General features: G+C 40.7%; 1 protein-coding gene across 3 annotated transcripts in view; it reads left to right on the forward strand.

Annotated features, from left to right (window-relative positions):
* alk (ALK receptor tyrosine kinase) overlaps nt 1–16238 on the forward strand; it is a 344308-nt gene that overhangs the window by 281035 nt on the left and 47035 nt on the right. For all 3 annotated transcript variants that reach the window (XM_069160956.1, XM_069160958.1, XM_069160957.1), the window contains 5 exons: nt 6144–6275; nt 11069–11203; nt 11565–11668; nt 13966–14138; nt 16038–16132. In XM_069160956.1, the coding sequence (XP_069017057.1) occupies nt 6144–6275; nt 11069–11203; nt 11565–11668; nt 13966–14138; nt 16038–16132 (639 nt within the window). The remainder of the gene's footprint in view (nt 1–6143; nt 6276–11068; nt 11204–11564; nt 11669–13965; nt 14139–16037; nt 16133–16238) is intronic.

The following is a 16238-nucleotide window of genomic DNA, read 5'->3' on the forward strand; positions in this document are numbered from 1 at the left end:
CACACAGTGAAATTGAGTCTGATTTGCACCATGCTAGCAAAAACAACAAAAAAATGTTACACATATGCAATGTATAACTTTATTTATTATAAAAAATAATAATTTAGAATGAGTACATTATATGATTATGGGGCATCAAGGGAATATACTCTTTCATACTTTATAAAAAAAAGTACTGAATTTAATAGTTTTGCTCTACTTATCACATTTAATGTAGCCCACATTAAAGCAACTAGACTACTTTACTTCACAGTTCTTCAATGAGTGCTCATATAAAAACTTGGCTTTTGAAATATGTAAGTGAAACAATTTGACTTCTCAGATAATGTTTTACCAAAACATAATTTAACATCCAAATGAAATGAATGTAAATCCAAAGTGAAGAAATGATCTGGGGATTGTAGAATAGACATTAAAGGTATTATTTTCACTTTCTATCTGCACCAGTCTGCTCTCGTGTGTGCCGCTCTCTCCGGCGGGGAGCATGACAGATAGTGATAGTGATTGGGCCGAGCTCGGACCAATCGAGCGTAGCTCTGTGCAGTTAATTGAATTCATGAGCGAATACTTCTTGTCGACTGTCAAGTGGGAAGCCCATCTGCATCCATCTTGAGTGTTGCAGCCACTGTAAATCTCCATGAATATCTCCAGATTTTGCCATAGATGGGGTGGCAGGATAGTGGCACCACCCTTCCTCGGGTCTCTTGAGATTTTTTTTGTCCCCTATGACAGAGGAGAGGCTACAATAAAGGCACTTGAGATTGGATATTACACTGTAATGAATGAGCAGAATCAGATAAATGTGTTCTAACTGCTGCCGAGTTCTACGCTGGAATCAATCAAGTCTGTGAAGATATTTTTTTTGATGCAGTTTCCAGTTATTGACATTCTGCACACGCAAAGCAGTCCTTCAACCAGGCACTTCTTCAGACTCTTTTGTTGTTGTTTCAGAGCACATAGAGGGATTTCAGGATACAACTGACATGCTTGCTCATCTGTAGGAAAAACAAAAGCCATATCAATTTCTTCACGAGTCTATCCCTGTCTACGGGCCCAGAATGTGTTTTTGCCACTTGTCTTCAACAAGGACGCGTCTGTCTGTATTCAAATCTACAAGCGATCTCCACCAAACCATGGAGGAGGTTTTATTCAAATGGCAAGATAAACTGCTTTGCATGATATCCCACCGAGTGAGACGTCTCTATCGGTGGAATCTCTAAAATGTGATATGCGTGACGCAGTTATGCAAAAATACTGTTAAATGCGATTGTTGATTTCAGTTATTGTCGTGTGCGTAAGGGGAGCCACAACTTCCCAAACAGAGTATCACTTATTTGTCATTCTCCTTACAATAGAAACATGTACCTTGGTGTGTGCCAGTAGGAAAAAATTCAGTTTGTTTCAATGAACACACTCCACCGGTGGTTCTTAAATGTCTTGGCATCGATAGCTTGGAGTGTAAATACTCTATATGCATGACTTCCAAAGCTCTTTCCCTGACTTTAACGATTTTCACTGACCTCACCATTTGCCGCCCTCTATGGATTTTATTATTGATGAGATTTGATCTCGTAGGGAAAGCCTCCATTTTTTTTTTCCTCCTGTAAGCAGTTACAGTTACAAAATGCTTACCGGCATAAATTAGAGTGAATGTGTTTTTCTGATGAGGATCTGTCAGTCCAAAAGCTTAAAAAATAAACGATATACCAGCATGGATCTGAGCGTTTTGGACATCTCTTGCACCTAGTTGCCGCTCACTGATGGTTCCAGCACCTAACGATGATCCAGCCGGGTGGAGCTGTGGTCTGCCTCCATTATGAAAGTTGAATAAGAATTAGAGCTGCCTGGAAGGTGATCTGATTAGAAAGAGAAAAAAACAAAAGAAAGACGTCTTTGAAACATGCTTAAGGACAAATAGTATTTAATGTAAATTACTCATTTATATTAAATTACTCATTTATCAAATTTATTTGATTTCCTTCTGTTTGTAAAGTGATAATTAGGCCTACACATATAATTTATTGCACTGCTGTCTTTAGAAAGCAGCACTAGATAAACATTTAATGCACCTTTAAAGGTCCCAAACTTTAAACTTCTCCAGTGTTTTATTTGCAGACCTGATATCAATAAAAATATATTTTTAAATATTAAAAAAATTACTGAATATAGTTTTACATCTCCTCTAGCAAGCTTCTGTCTGGAGCTCTACCAAGAACAGGCTGTTTTGTGTCTGTGTCTTAAAGGTCCACACATCAATGACCCTTTCCTGATTGGCTGACTCTTTTCTGACTCGCGCACATCCTGACCAACCACACGCTTTCTTTGGTGTTGTAGTTTTCTAGTTCTGTGACAGAATGACGCTCTGTGTTTTCTTGCAGATAAATGGTCAGGAAGTGGGCTGTGCTAAGTGTAGGCATATGACACAAGTGTTTGTTTGTGACATCACAAACTAACTGAGGTCCAAACAGCACATTTGCTAAATATCGTCAGTTTTTTTTTTTTTTCCATTGGACTGTTAGTTTTGACACTTCCACAATATTTATATAGCACCTACCTGCTTAAATAATAATAAAAAAAAGGAACGGAAATCTGTGTTAATACAAAGGCGCCTTTAAGGCATTACAGCGTCATTTAAAGGAAAACATACCTGCTGCTTACCACGTCCTAAAAATGTACAGAAAAATGTCTTTCAAACATGACTCCAACAGCTCGTACAGCTAGCAACCCATCAGAGTGTAGAATAAACCCTGGGTGCTCTCTCTTGGATCAGACGTTAAAAATCAGAGCAGTGAAGTGTACTCTCACTGTGGACTGGATATCACCAGTGGCAACACCAGCCTTTACAGCATATAGTGATGGCACTTTGTAATTGTCTGGTTATCCCCTTCATTGTTACAATTATCCACTAAAAGTTGTTACCAGTCAATCGCGGTAACCTGAACACTTGAGATTGTGATGGACGGCTCTGGCGTTCTTCATTTAGACAGAAGCAACGAGGCTGAAAAGTAAGTAAACAGGATGTTAGTCTCTTTGTTTTTCCTATTTCTTCAGCTTTGATAACAGAAGATCAATGTCAGCGTAAACCGGTAAGTCTGACTAAAATCTGGTGAACCTGAAAAAACACAGCGATGCGGCCGACGTTATTTTGGATCGAAACGTATTTGTTGTGAAACCTTGCAAAGCTGGACGGCGGTAATGAAAATCTGAATCAGAGTCTGTCTTTACTTTGCACATAATTTCATCAGAAATGGAGTGTGCAGTTATAAAAAACAAACATAGAGGAGTCTGAATTGATGCCGTAGCCAGCGTTTGGTTAACAGACTATACGTGTCATTTTATGAAAGCCTGTCCTGCAGCTTTTATTTCTCAGAGACTGAAATGACAAATTTTTTCTGATCACTGAATAAGTTTGCTTTGTTGCTGCAATAAATGGCTTGTCTGGTGGGTTTGTTCTCTTTTCTTATATCCTCAAACATTTGTCATGTACACCAAAAAAGTTGATAACAGTACAATAGCTTGACATAAGTTAACTGTTCACCTTCCGCATAGCTCTTTACATTGTGGTAGTGAATTAAACGGCCCAAGCTTTCTTTGTCATTATGATTGTTTTCAGTTATTTAATGTTAACAGACACAATAATTGTCACCAATTTAGCTTTGTACAAACAAGCAGCTTGACTCTTGTGTTTGAGCATCTCTTTTGTCCTTTATCAGCAGTTGCTGTGCCCTCTCCAGTCACCTCTCCAGCTCTCCGCCACTCGTATATCATTCCCCTCACAAAGCCAAGCCAACTCCATGAGCACAAGGATAACAAAGCTCGCTTACTCCCACAGGCAATTCATCCCCCGCTGACCCACTTGTTTTCACAATCTGACAAGTGTGATTTAAGAACTGCGGTAGGCCGGGAGTGCATCGGCCGTGTCTGACTGCACTTACCTGCTTCGGGAGCTTAAAGTTAGTGACACTGCAACTTCAATACTTTTTTTTTACTTTTTATTTTTTTACTTCACAGTCATCAAACTTAGATAAATCGATGCATTTACATACTTTGCCCAAAGGTTTCAGTACAGTTGAGATAACTTTTTCTTTCATGATAAATCGTTCTGCTTGCGGTGTGAACATTATACAGAGAATAAGCATCTGAGCACAACCAATGCATAATACATGTGTTGAGCATGACTGAATACACGTCACAAAACCACATCTATACCCACACACAGGGTGTTAAACAAACAAGCATTCGCCTTACCTCATTTAAATAAAATAGTACGTTTGCCGTCTTCTGTTTTTCTCAGTAAATGTCACAGACTGCAGTTTCATGTGTGCACGAGTTTGTAGAAAGAGCACAGGGAGATAATTCAGAAGCAATGACACAAAAGGGTATTCATGATCAAAGTCATTTACTAAAGCTGGTTTTAAAAGGGGTTTGAACTGGATTGCTCACTGACATGGTAATGGGGCACTCTGCTGCCGTGATTGTCCTGCCATGGGAGGCCTCTGACTCCTGTGTTTTGTCCATTAAAAAAATCCCCCCCTCTCGTTCTAATCCACAGTTAACAGTGACTGTTTCCCACTGGGACTCAAGGTTTCTCTACGTGCAAAATAAAAAATAAAGAGTGGAGTGTGCTGAGAATGAGGCATAACAATGTTCTGGCCTGATGCATTTTAACACGACAGTAATTTCTGTGCTCGTACCAAATTTACACTTTTCTATTTTGTTTTCTTTACTGTGTGAGAGTGGCAGTAACTACTGTGGTTTCATTACTGAAACCTCGTGCTTCATTTTGACTGCTTACAGTTTTTATACTGCACTTTTTATGAGCAGGTAATTACTTTGACTTTTGCTGTAGTGGGAACTGTCAAAATTTGTAAGTACTAATACGTTTACATTTTTGTTGGGGTTTGGCATTTTCATTGTGTGTTGTTTTCATTTCCTTGTGACATGTAGCGTTGTAAATTATCTGAGTTGATTTATGCCGCACTTTATCTTGTCCTGTCACGTTTTTTATGAGCCTGTCACCGTAATGCAAGTCTTAGCTCGAGAAAAGTGGTACCAAAGGTGTTTCATCATGACACACACACACGCACAAATGCAAACTGAAAAAAAAAAAGTACATTAATTACAACCTTCCTGTTGAAATTTAGTGGGGCATTACTGCCTATCGAGTCAGCTCGGCTAACAGCATTCGTTCTACGCTGCCTCTCCTGTCATGGAGTCGTTATCTAACGGCAAGTTCGTCTGAACAGAGAACAAATCTGCATATTACAGATCAAGGGCGAACTACAGTAAGCGCAGCAAGTCACTCACGATAAGAATCATTTCTTGTTTTGTTTATAGTTTATTTTTCCATAATGAAAGCGGATGAGAAAACAAGATCCCCATCAGTGAACAGTTTTTTTTTCCCCCCTGCTTCTCGGTTTTGTTCTCTTCACTGTGATCCGTTTCTGATGATTAAGGTGAAGGTGAGTCGTCCGTTTTCACAACCTGGAGATATCACTTCTCTAATTTGCATAGATATGCAAATATCCTCGGTTACAATTGAGTTGCTGAGTACAGTTATATCAATTGGTGTATTTGTGTGTGTGTGTGTGTGTGCGCGCTCCCACCCCATGTGCAACCTGCTAACGGTATCTAGGTCATTGTTTTTGCTGCCTGTGTTCCTTGTTTGATGGATATGTACTGTATTCAAAGCCAGATGCTTACGCTGTCTGTGCCAAGTTTTTTATGACGGTGCTGGCATTCAGTGGATGACACACAAGGTTTCGAGTCAGGATTTATAGTAGCCTTTGTCACTTGCTGATGTACTCTGTTGTAGTAACTGTATATGTTCTCCAGTTTGTTAGTTATATCTCCCCTGAGACACTGATTTGTGTTTGTGTCTGATGTATAAATCTAGCTGCGATACTCAATAAGGAAACTTGGAACTTAATCGGGAGGTATTTTTCTTTGCCACCAAAGTTGTTGTTGTTGCATTACATTTTTATTCCGCTGCCAACAAGCAAATTGTTCTCTAAACTCTGACTGCACTGTGAAAACACTTTGGTTTACAGTCGGTATGATTGTGTGAGAAAGCAAAGTGACAAGTTTTCTTTGACTTTCTTCTTTCCCTCCCTCTCTCTCTCTCTCTGTCTCTCTCCGTCCAGCGTCCTCACCCGGCCCCAACATCACACTGGAGGGCCAGTACCACTGTCACCAGGGACCCGGGATCCCACTGGACAAATTGTGCGACTTCAGCCCAGACTGTCCACACGGCGATGACGAAGGCGACCTGTGTCGTGAGTACACTGTGACGCAGGAGCCGAGCTGCTCCACGTGAGAGCAGGAGAACTCGCGTCTCGGCTGTCCTTCTTGCATTCTTTTTCCCGGATCAAAACGGCCCACTTGTGAAGTCGGTCAGCCGTGTTGAGTCGCCCTTAATGAAGCCATCGCATCCTGCCCAACAGAGCAACAACTGAGCGTCTTCATGAGCTTTCCTGGCAGAGCGGGAGAAAAAAAAAAAAAAACACAGGCAGTGTAGCTATGCTTGGCTAGCATTTCTCACCCTTGACATATTCCATGGCTGTGATTTTTATCTCTTTACACATTTGTTTTCTGCCTTTTTTTCAAGGCCTGGAAGGAACACTATCCAAGTATGCTGACATCTTGTTCACAAGTGAAGTCCCCCAGGCCCTGCTGTGTGTGTGTGTGTGTTTGTGTGTGTGTGTGTGTGTGTGTGTGTGTGTGTGTGTGTGTGTGTGTGTGTGTGTGTGTGTGCGTGTGCTCGGGATCTTTTTTTAGCCCTACCTGTGTGCATGCATTTCTACATCGTCATCGAGATTTATGGACTTACAGTTCAGAACTCTTACCCCCTAGAATTCTTCCAAAAAAAAATTGTAGTTTGATTTCGGTGTTTTTCCACCCATAAATAAACTGAGCAGAATTAATTTGCTGCTGCCCACAGCACAGGTCAACCTCCCATACGGTGCTTATTAAAATGATGGCTGCTCTCTTGTGTATTTAGGTGTGTTAACAATGGGAACTGAAAGATAAGAGGGTAACGATAAGGTGAAAATCCCAGCCAGGCGCGCTTTCTCTTTCTACTGCGGGAGGACCTATTAGTGCTAATTAGCCCAACAGGCTAACCCAAGGGTATAATCACCATTTGAATGTAATAAATGTGTGTGCGTGTGTAACGTTTTGATTTTAAGAAGCCAGACTTGGACATTTGAGCATAAGTAACAATCGGTAAAAAACATAAAGGCAGCTTGAACACGTCGTTGACTTGCGTTTAAAATAGCCCTGAATTATGTACTCTTGAGAGAATAATCGGACCAACGGCTGCACAAATAACACAAGGAGCGTTTGACAATAAGTGATCATGCAGGGAAAGTAACATTGCTATGAGTTGACTGGGAATCTGCATTACCGCACACATTTTCCACCTCGTGCCCTCATAATGCTCAGAGTCCATGAGGCATGAAGGCCAGCTGTCATTTGCTCTGAATCGACGTTCTCTTTCTGTCGCTCAGTCTATTCTTTAAAAAGTGATGACCTTTATCCTTTTTGATGAATGACGAGGACCAGTGATCCATAAGTTAATTCATCAGTCCACCTCTCAGATGTATATTTTTGTGCTTGTCACGGTCTACTACTGTACCTGTATTTGTTCCATTTTCATCACCATCACCCGTCATAATTACCCCTTGTTATCCAAATCACATAGACTTCCCTCTCTGATAGCCTATTCTCTATGATCTATCCACAAGTTGTCTTCATTTGATTTGATCTATTTAAATCCTTCATAAGTCCTGCCAAGGCTCATTAACAGGAAAAAGGCAGAAAAGAGGCAGGAGCAACAAACTTAGCTCGTGTCAATCACAGAGATTCCTGACGTATAACGAAAACCAGGTCCCTGTGGGCATCTCTCACCACCCCACCCCGGCATCGTTATGTACAAACACATCCTCCGCTCTTTGAGAGTCGCGGCTTCCTTTGGTGGATGTTATTCGGTCTAAATTCTGAAAACATCCCGCTGCTTTCCAACGCTACGGTTTTTCATTGCAGCTACGTAGAAATGCAGCTTTGCATCAAAGCTGGATGCAAGCAAAAATTTGAAGTGGTAATATTGGAGACTTTTTTTTTTCCCCCACAGTGATGGCAGATCAGAAATAATGAAATAAAACCAGATGACATGGGGGAAAAAAAAAAAGACAAATGAAACTGATGAGAGGATTCACAATGTTTAGCATATTCAATTCAATTTGATTTGATTTTATGTATATAGCGCCAAGTCACAACACAGGTTATTTCATGGCACTTAACACATTTCAGCAGAACTACAATACAATACAATATTATAGAGAAATTCAACAATTCCCACATAAGCTAGGAGGAAAAAAACTCTTCTTTGAGGGAGAAAAAACTCCAAAAGAGGGAAGAAAAACAAAAACAAGTTTAAATAAACTAAATTAGGGTCATAAACCATTTTAATACGGCCAAACAAATTTGACTTACACCTGAACTGCAGTCGCAGTCAAAAGCTGTTTAATTTAAATGATTCATTCAGACAGCATTGTGACATCTAGACATAAGAATCTAATGCTGTGTGTCATCAGCATTGCTGGGGAAAGAGATGTCATGTCTCCTGAGGACACCACTCAACAAGGGTAACAAATACAGTATAGATGAAAAATAATTCGCCCTAACATCTATGTTGTCGAGTTTTCAGACAAATTATGAGCGGATCCTCCAAAGAACTGTCTGTCAGAAAGTTCAGAGGCAAACCAGTAAAAACCAGAAGCAATGGGACCCGTCAGTCTATTTAAAAAGAATATATCAATCAATTGTATCAAAAGCAGATCAAGTCACCCAAACACTTATTGGCATCTAGACTTCTCCTTGTATTTTGTCAACTAATTTAACTACACGTATCTCTGTGATGGGCACAAAATGCAGATCAATGCACTTCTAACTTACTGTTTCAGTATTTCATTGTGGATTCTGTAGTTACTGGATGTTGACGGATCGAGACAATCACAGTCTTAAATGGTGGAAGAGAAACACCTGCTGTGGAGAGTGATTCATTATTTTTGGGACATCTTCAGACATTAAATTAGAAATACTTTTGAAAAACGCAGTCGAAATTGGGTCAAGAGCACAAGACTGCAGGTTAAATACTATTTTCAAAACATTTAAGCACCAACCAGGTCAAAAGTGTCCAGCGTGGCCACACGCTGTAAATTGGATGTTTGTATGGCAGTTGACAGACCTCATGGTGAATCATTTTTTTGAGTAAGTAATCCACAAATGTCCTGCTTGTGTTGTGGTCTGCAGTGATCATGCCCTAAAAGCACTGTGGTTGCTGATGTTGGCATTTATCAGATTATAAAAATAAAATTGCCCAGTGGTCTGAATAACATCAAGATCCATTTTTATAGGCGATGTCCACTTGTCAAGTTGCCAGGACACGCAGCACTGAAGTAGTGTGGACATTCAGTTAAAAAATGACATTATTAAGTGAATGACGTTCATAAAGATTAAACCATCAAAGACTTCTCCGTTCATATTGAAAGCATGATGCGACTTTGAATCTCTGCGCTTTGCATAAACAGCATCTAAGTCTATCACTAAGTGGTTTATGTAACGGGAAGAGTGACTCATATCACAAGACACAGAGGAACATGAAATGTACTCAGTGCCCAAAAAGTCCAGAGAACCTTTTATTAGCTCAAGAAAAACATCACAGACACAATCTCCGCAAATGATCTGTTACTTTGAAATAAAACTGCAGTTGTGTTTCTACTTTTTGCAGAGCAAAAACAAAAATAATAATAATTGTAGGGAAAGGAAGCTCTTCAGATTTTAGTTTTTGAAAAAACACCTGTTATATGATCAGTTTCTATTCAGTTGTTACTATCTGGATGAATTCATTTCCAAAAAGCGCACAGTTACCACACAATTGTTGTAGTTAATGTCAACTATAGTTTAGGATGAAAGAAACAAAAAGCAAAATCAAGGTGAAAATTACAACTTTTAACTGAACCTTTAATGTCATATAAAATTTGAACACCTCATAACACCTCTGCTAACATGGTGAATCATTTCACAAGAGGTTTGTCATCAACAGATCTTTGAGGCCAATTTGTATTTTAGTAAAAGAACAAAATTGCACCTCAGTGCTACAGTGAGTGAATGGCACACTCAAACAATCTTTAACATTTCATTTAAATTTGTCGGGTATTTGCGTTGTTGTCATTTCAACACCTGGGAGATGATATCAGCTTAAGAAGTGTGACCCGACGCAGAGCCCTATCGACACAACTGTGTTATCTGAGAGTGAAAAATGTAATCGGAAATGTGCCTCTGACATACTAATGGGTGTTTAAATATTTTTACTACCTTAACTTGTATTTGATTTGTCCTGTCGGTTACTTAACGAAGCTTAAACGGAGAAATTGTACTTTCAAGTGAAGAGGGTTTGCACTCATTCACTATGACACGGTGACAAGGAGACAAACGCACCTTTCTCTTTTTGTGCTTAAACAAGCGTGAGTTGAATCCACGACACAATCCAGTAACATTTTCACTCTATCTGTTAATTTGTTAGTCGGTTACTGAAAAGCTCCAGTGCTTCCGTGCCATCCTGTGAAATTTCAATCTGATTGCCACCACCAAGAAGCATCACGTCCCCACCTCAGCTTCCTCATTTCCCCCCAGACCCTCTGCCTCCTCCTTCCTCTACTCCTTCCTATCTCCCTCCTATAGGCACCTCAGGGCTTTTCCATTTTCTGCCTCTGTTTCTGGAGTGTGGCTGAGAGCCCACCCTCACCACACCTCCATCCTAATTTCCGCCCACACATCGAGTCCTCTGAGCCATTAGTTTAACCCCCACAGGCTTCTCTCCTTTCAATCCCTTCGCCTTCACTGTCGCTCAACTTCTTGATTTCCAGCCCCCCCCCTCCCCCAACCTCCCCACGCCCACGCCCACCACCCGCCCTGTCCTTTTTCTCCTGACCACTCATTGTATGCCCTGTTTTTCCTGATCATCTCTTCCTCCGCTCCCCTCATATTCTCTCCTGTCTCTCTCCAGGACGCTTTCTCAATGGAAGCTACTGCTCTTTTGAAGAGGGCGAGTGCGGTTGGCAGTCAATAACAGGCCACGATCTCTCCTGGAGAAGGCTGCAGTCCCCGGCCAAGGCAACCAGACAGAGCTGCCACTCATCAGGTAGCTCACGCATGTCTCTTGTGATATTATCAACAGTGCTCTGATCAAGTGATGAAATGACTCATTTGCATCCTCTCTGATTAAAATGGACTTCAAAGAGCGACATTTTACAATGAAGCCAGACTGGGGCTTTTTAAACTGTGTATCATAACGTGAACTTAATTTTAAACATTTGAATCTTACTTTGTGCATGTTGAAAAGGAAAGATCTTGAAATATGTTAGCAACCTACAAAGGCTATTAACCTTCAAATTTTCTTACAAAGTCATTTTTGTATGCTGAATTTTTTTAGTCTATAATTAATGATCAGTTCTGACACCTTAGCTGCATCTGTGTGTTTAATGTGTGTGTGTTTGTTAAAGGTACTACATTCACTGTGGAGGGCGGCCAGTCTAAAGGTCAGCGTGGTTCAGCCTCACTGAGGAGTCCTCTCTTCCCTCCTCCTCTCAGAAACTCCCGTTGCACGGTGAGACCCTCTGCACTTAATTACCGTAATGTTGGAGCTGATGATCGTGGATTTTCTTGGACTGAAATGACAACTACCAGACTTTATCACCTTAAGTTAGCTCACATGCTAATGCTAAAAGTGTGTGAGTTAAACTCTCAGCTTTTTAAATTCCCAGCAGCCGGATATGGTTTGATTTTTATGCTTTAAGGTTTACATTTCCCCAAAATGTGCACTTATACTTTATCATGGGAAAATAGGACGAGGGAATAACCAATGCTTTTTGAAGATTATCTATGTAATGTAAGTTTGGCTTGAGTCACTGAAGTGTAAATTCTCTCAAATGAAAAAGAGAGAGCAGGACTGCTGTCATTTTGAACTCTGATAGCAGCTTGGCTTCGATGCAGTAAATGTTCCAGGCATTTTTCTAATCTTAACTCCAACTCTAATATGATATATTTGCTTATAATATGCACCTTGCCTTTAATAATAATGCATGGTTATTAGTGTGGACAGTAAACTAGTTACCCACACATGTTAAGGTTTGTGTTCTTCGGTGGTGATCAAGAACACGTCACTTTGATATGTAAACAATTCCAAAGCTGCACAATACCTGGATATTTTTGACGTGTCAGTCGAACACACACAGAGTTGCTGAGACAGATTTATATGCATGATGTCACACTGATAATTCAGAAATTCTGTACCATAATCACAAACGAAGTGTCCATCAGTGATTAAACATGAACACTCGAAAACACAAATTTGCCACGTATAGGGTTATAGGATAATAAAAAAAAAGAGTCAAATATATATATAGAAATAGAAATTGTATCGAAGGCCACTTCGCTGTAATCTTCAACGTGGTTTTTAGTTACGGTTTTTAATATTACTATGTCAGTAAAAAACTTTTTAAAAAGGTGACACGTCGAATGTTTTCAGAAACAGCTCAAAAGTCAAACGGCAATGTGCCCTAGACAGCTGCTCAGCACTGAGCCGAGTGCATGTCCAGGGAGATCCTCACAGACAGTGAGGCTCACCGCGCCAGTCACACGTTGTGCCTGCTGACCTCGTTGTTAAAATATAGCAAATCATAATGCCGCTCACGGAGCAGGCTTGCAGGTGTACATGATATATTAATTGATGTTGTAGCATCTCGGATTTAGAGTCGTGTTATTTAATTTAATATCAGTCAGCACGGTGACCTTTGACCCTTTGTATGTTTACTTTAAAGCTGTAAGGAGGTGAAAGGAGTTGAAACAGAGAGGTTAGGGTGGAAGTCAGAGGTTGATGCAAAGGTCAAGAGGTCAGAAAACAAGATAATAAGAGTGACAATGGTGACAAGAAGTTGACCTCGACAGGAAAACACGAGGAAGAAAGAACAGAAATGACGTTGCAGCTGCTCAGGTGTACATTAGAAGTGTCTGGTATTTGTGGACAGCGGTGCAGGCAGCGCTACATCGTCGCAGACCCGGCCTCACGGCTTCTTGGCACACAGCCACAGATTAGCCATGATTCCAGATTAGCACTCTAAATCCTTCTCTCTACACTGAAGCGGCGCTGTTCAACCTGGCCTGTCTGCTCTTGGACAACTATGTTGAGGATATTAGTTTTGGGTATTAGCGACAGACCATGTTCTCTTTCATGTTGTGCCCAGCGTGCGCGGTGCAGCGCCTGTAATCTTGATGTTTAAATGGTCACCGTGTGGTTTTGCAGTTGATAAGGACCACATCCTTCTATCGATGAGCACAATGCAAGCGCTCAGCCTCAAAGTGTTGAATTTAGTCATCAGGCTTAAACCAGCATCTGTTCCACTTAAATGGAGAAAGGAGGAATTGTGCTCTTGGCTGCAAAGAAAAATGCTGTAGAGGGACACGGTCACATCCCGAGCCTTCGATTCAGACTTCATTTCACTGCTGAATCCCTGTGACAGCCTGTGTGTTGTTTAATTTGAAGTCGGTTTAGACTTAAAATATTCCTCCTGGAAGCGTTAAGTTTGATTTGTGCTGAAGCGTTCAGGAGCAGCATAACCCAAATTATAATCCTGATTGAATTCTATTAATCTTAGAATAATTAGAACTGAACAGATGGCTGTTACTGTTTACTCCACCCCTCCCATGACTGATAACACATTTGGCTGGTTCACTTCAATTCTAACACACTCAGAGGAAGTTCAAGTTGCTGTGGTATATTTGTACTGACACACATTATGTTTCCCAGAAATCCAGAATTCAAACTCTGTGCTGAGCAATATGCAATATGATGCATATTAGAATTGTATTTGACTCCATCGATCATTCGATATCTTATTTCAACAGTTGCGGTTCTGGCTGTGCTCCGGGGGCTTACAGAAGGGGGCGCTGTCTCTGTGGATCATGGAGAACAGTACGGGCCCAGAGGAGAAGCACAGACTGTGGCATTCAGCCGGCGAACACAAATCCGAGAGAGGCTGGAAACTCGTCATACTTCCCCTTTACGGGCTGGCAGACTGGTACGACAAACACTCACCTGTTTCACCGCACGACAGCCCCGTGCGATCATATCAAAGTGAAAGTGTTGCGGACTGTCTGAAGGTATCAAACTGGCAGTTCAGCTTGGAAGTGTTTCAGAGCAGATCAGTCATCCAGCTCTCATCTCAACAAACCTCTGACACACTCACACAAACGCTTAAATGCTCCCACAGCAAAAAGGAGTCTAAAGACAAAGAAAAGGTCCCTTTCATAAATGTAGATTTTCAAAATTTTCATGCCATTTTCCGGGAAACTTTGCAAAACTGATGAATTCCAGTGGGACGCTCTTATACGATGATCCAGCCATGTGTACAGTTGAACAAGACACCCCCCACCCCCCGTCTCTCTCTTTATTCCACTCGTCTGTGATGAGTAGAAAAGAAATCAATACTCAAGGCTCTCTCCGACTCTACTTGCGTTCCAATTAGCTGTGGCCCTGATTTCCCCTCAATGAAGAGAGAAATTAAAACAAAACAGAATAAAACGAGGAAAAAGAAAAGAGCGATAAGTCATTTCGTCTCTGTTTGCCTGACTGGGTTTTTTCTTTGCCATTCAAGCTTGGATAATCCCGCTCCCCTGAGAGTGATTAATTTTTGATTCCTGGGTTATGTAGTCAGCTGTGCTTGTGCTCTTAATTAGAATGTCATGTCCGTAACCACGAGGTGAACCTGCCAGACTGTGCACAGTGACCTTTGTAGAGCTTAAAGAGAGTCAGAGACACGATTTAAAGTGCAGGCAAAAGTCAAGGAGCAGACACCATATGTACACTCCACATCTGAGTGTTTTTGGTTTGAGATGTGTGTGATGATGTACAATCATCGACACTGACTCATCGGGACTGAAAGGGAACCCCCTCTCAGTTTAAAACTCACTTTTACTGTAGAAAATGTTACTTTCATTGCCAAATCAATCAACAAACCAATCATAGTGTGTCTTAAAGCTAAAAAAAAAAAAAAAAAAAAACACTAATCTTTAAACAGAATGATGACAAGCCGTAAAAAATGTGCAGACACAAAACCATTTGCTCTGTAAAAATGTGCCTCTCTCCTCAGTGCTTAAAGGACTAGTTTAATATTTTGGGAAATATGCGTATTCGCTCTCTTGCATGAGATTTAGATGAAAGGACTGATGCTATATAACCCCCTGTAAAATGGCAAGTTATTGTTTTTTGTACAAAATTAACAAATAAAACATATATCTCTTAGAGAAAAAACACGCATGTTTCACGCATGACTTAGCATGTGTCAACACACGTGATGCAATACATAACAACATGGGAAAATATGTTGAAAAGTATTCACACGACTATGGGCTTCACACATTACACCATGAAAATGTTCCAAAACCATTTTTCCCATGGTAGTAATGCATGTTTCGCGTATGCACAATCACGTGTCATGTGGTCACATATGTTTTTGCACGTGAAATTCACGTGTTTTTTTTTAGTTAGTGAACTTTAGGGTTGCTACCGTCACACAAAACCAGATTAGCGGCTTCCTCCTGTTTTACAATCTTCACGCTAAACTAACTGCTGAATCCAACTTCATATTTTCTGCGCAAACAGAAGACCATATAGCGAGACAAAAGCCATCCAAATATTAATGTGTTGCTTTAAAGGTTTTAGTCTGAAGCTCATACCCACACCATGACTGTGTCGCCATTATCATGTTGAATATGGAACCAGAAAATGTGTTCGATCCCCAAAGAAGTGGAACTGCTCTTTAGTGTTTTGAATAGAAATGCCAGTGATGCACGTCCTCCGAAGTCTCAGTGGCAGTTTTCTTAAAGCACAGTAAATTCCTCTTCACGTTGTTTAAGCCTGAAGCTTTCCAACCAATCCCAGGTTGCGCGTTAGTTAAAGCAGCTTCACCTCTCCTCAGGTTCTGGCTCCAGTTCAGCACAGAAGATGGACCTGGACCCGGTTCAGTCACATCTCTTGACAACATCTCTTTCAGTATGGACTGCTTCTTGGCATGTGAGTACTACGAAAATGTTGAGTCTTCCTTTTTGTGCTCTTACTAATCAGACACCGGCTGAATGAACTGATTTTTTTTGGATTTTTTTTTTTTTTTGTACTGATT

Source organism: Embiotoca jacksoni, unplaced genomic scaffold (genome assembly GCF_022577435.1).
Source record: "Embiotoca jacksoni isolate LCO1_2020_lvr unplaced genomic scaffold, fEmbJac1.0.p SCAF_27, whole genome shotgun sequence".
Taxonomy (NCBI): Eukaryota; Metazoa; Chordata; class Actinopteri; family Embiotocidae; genus Embiotoca; species Embiotoca jacksoni.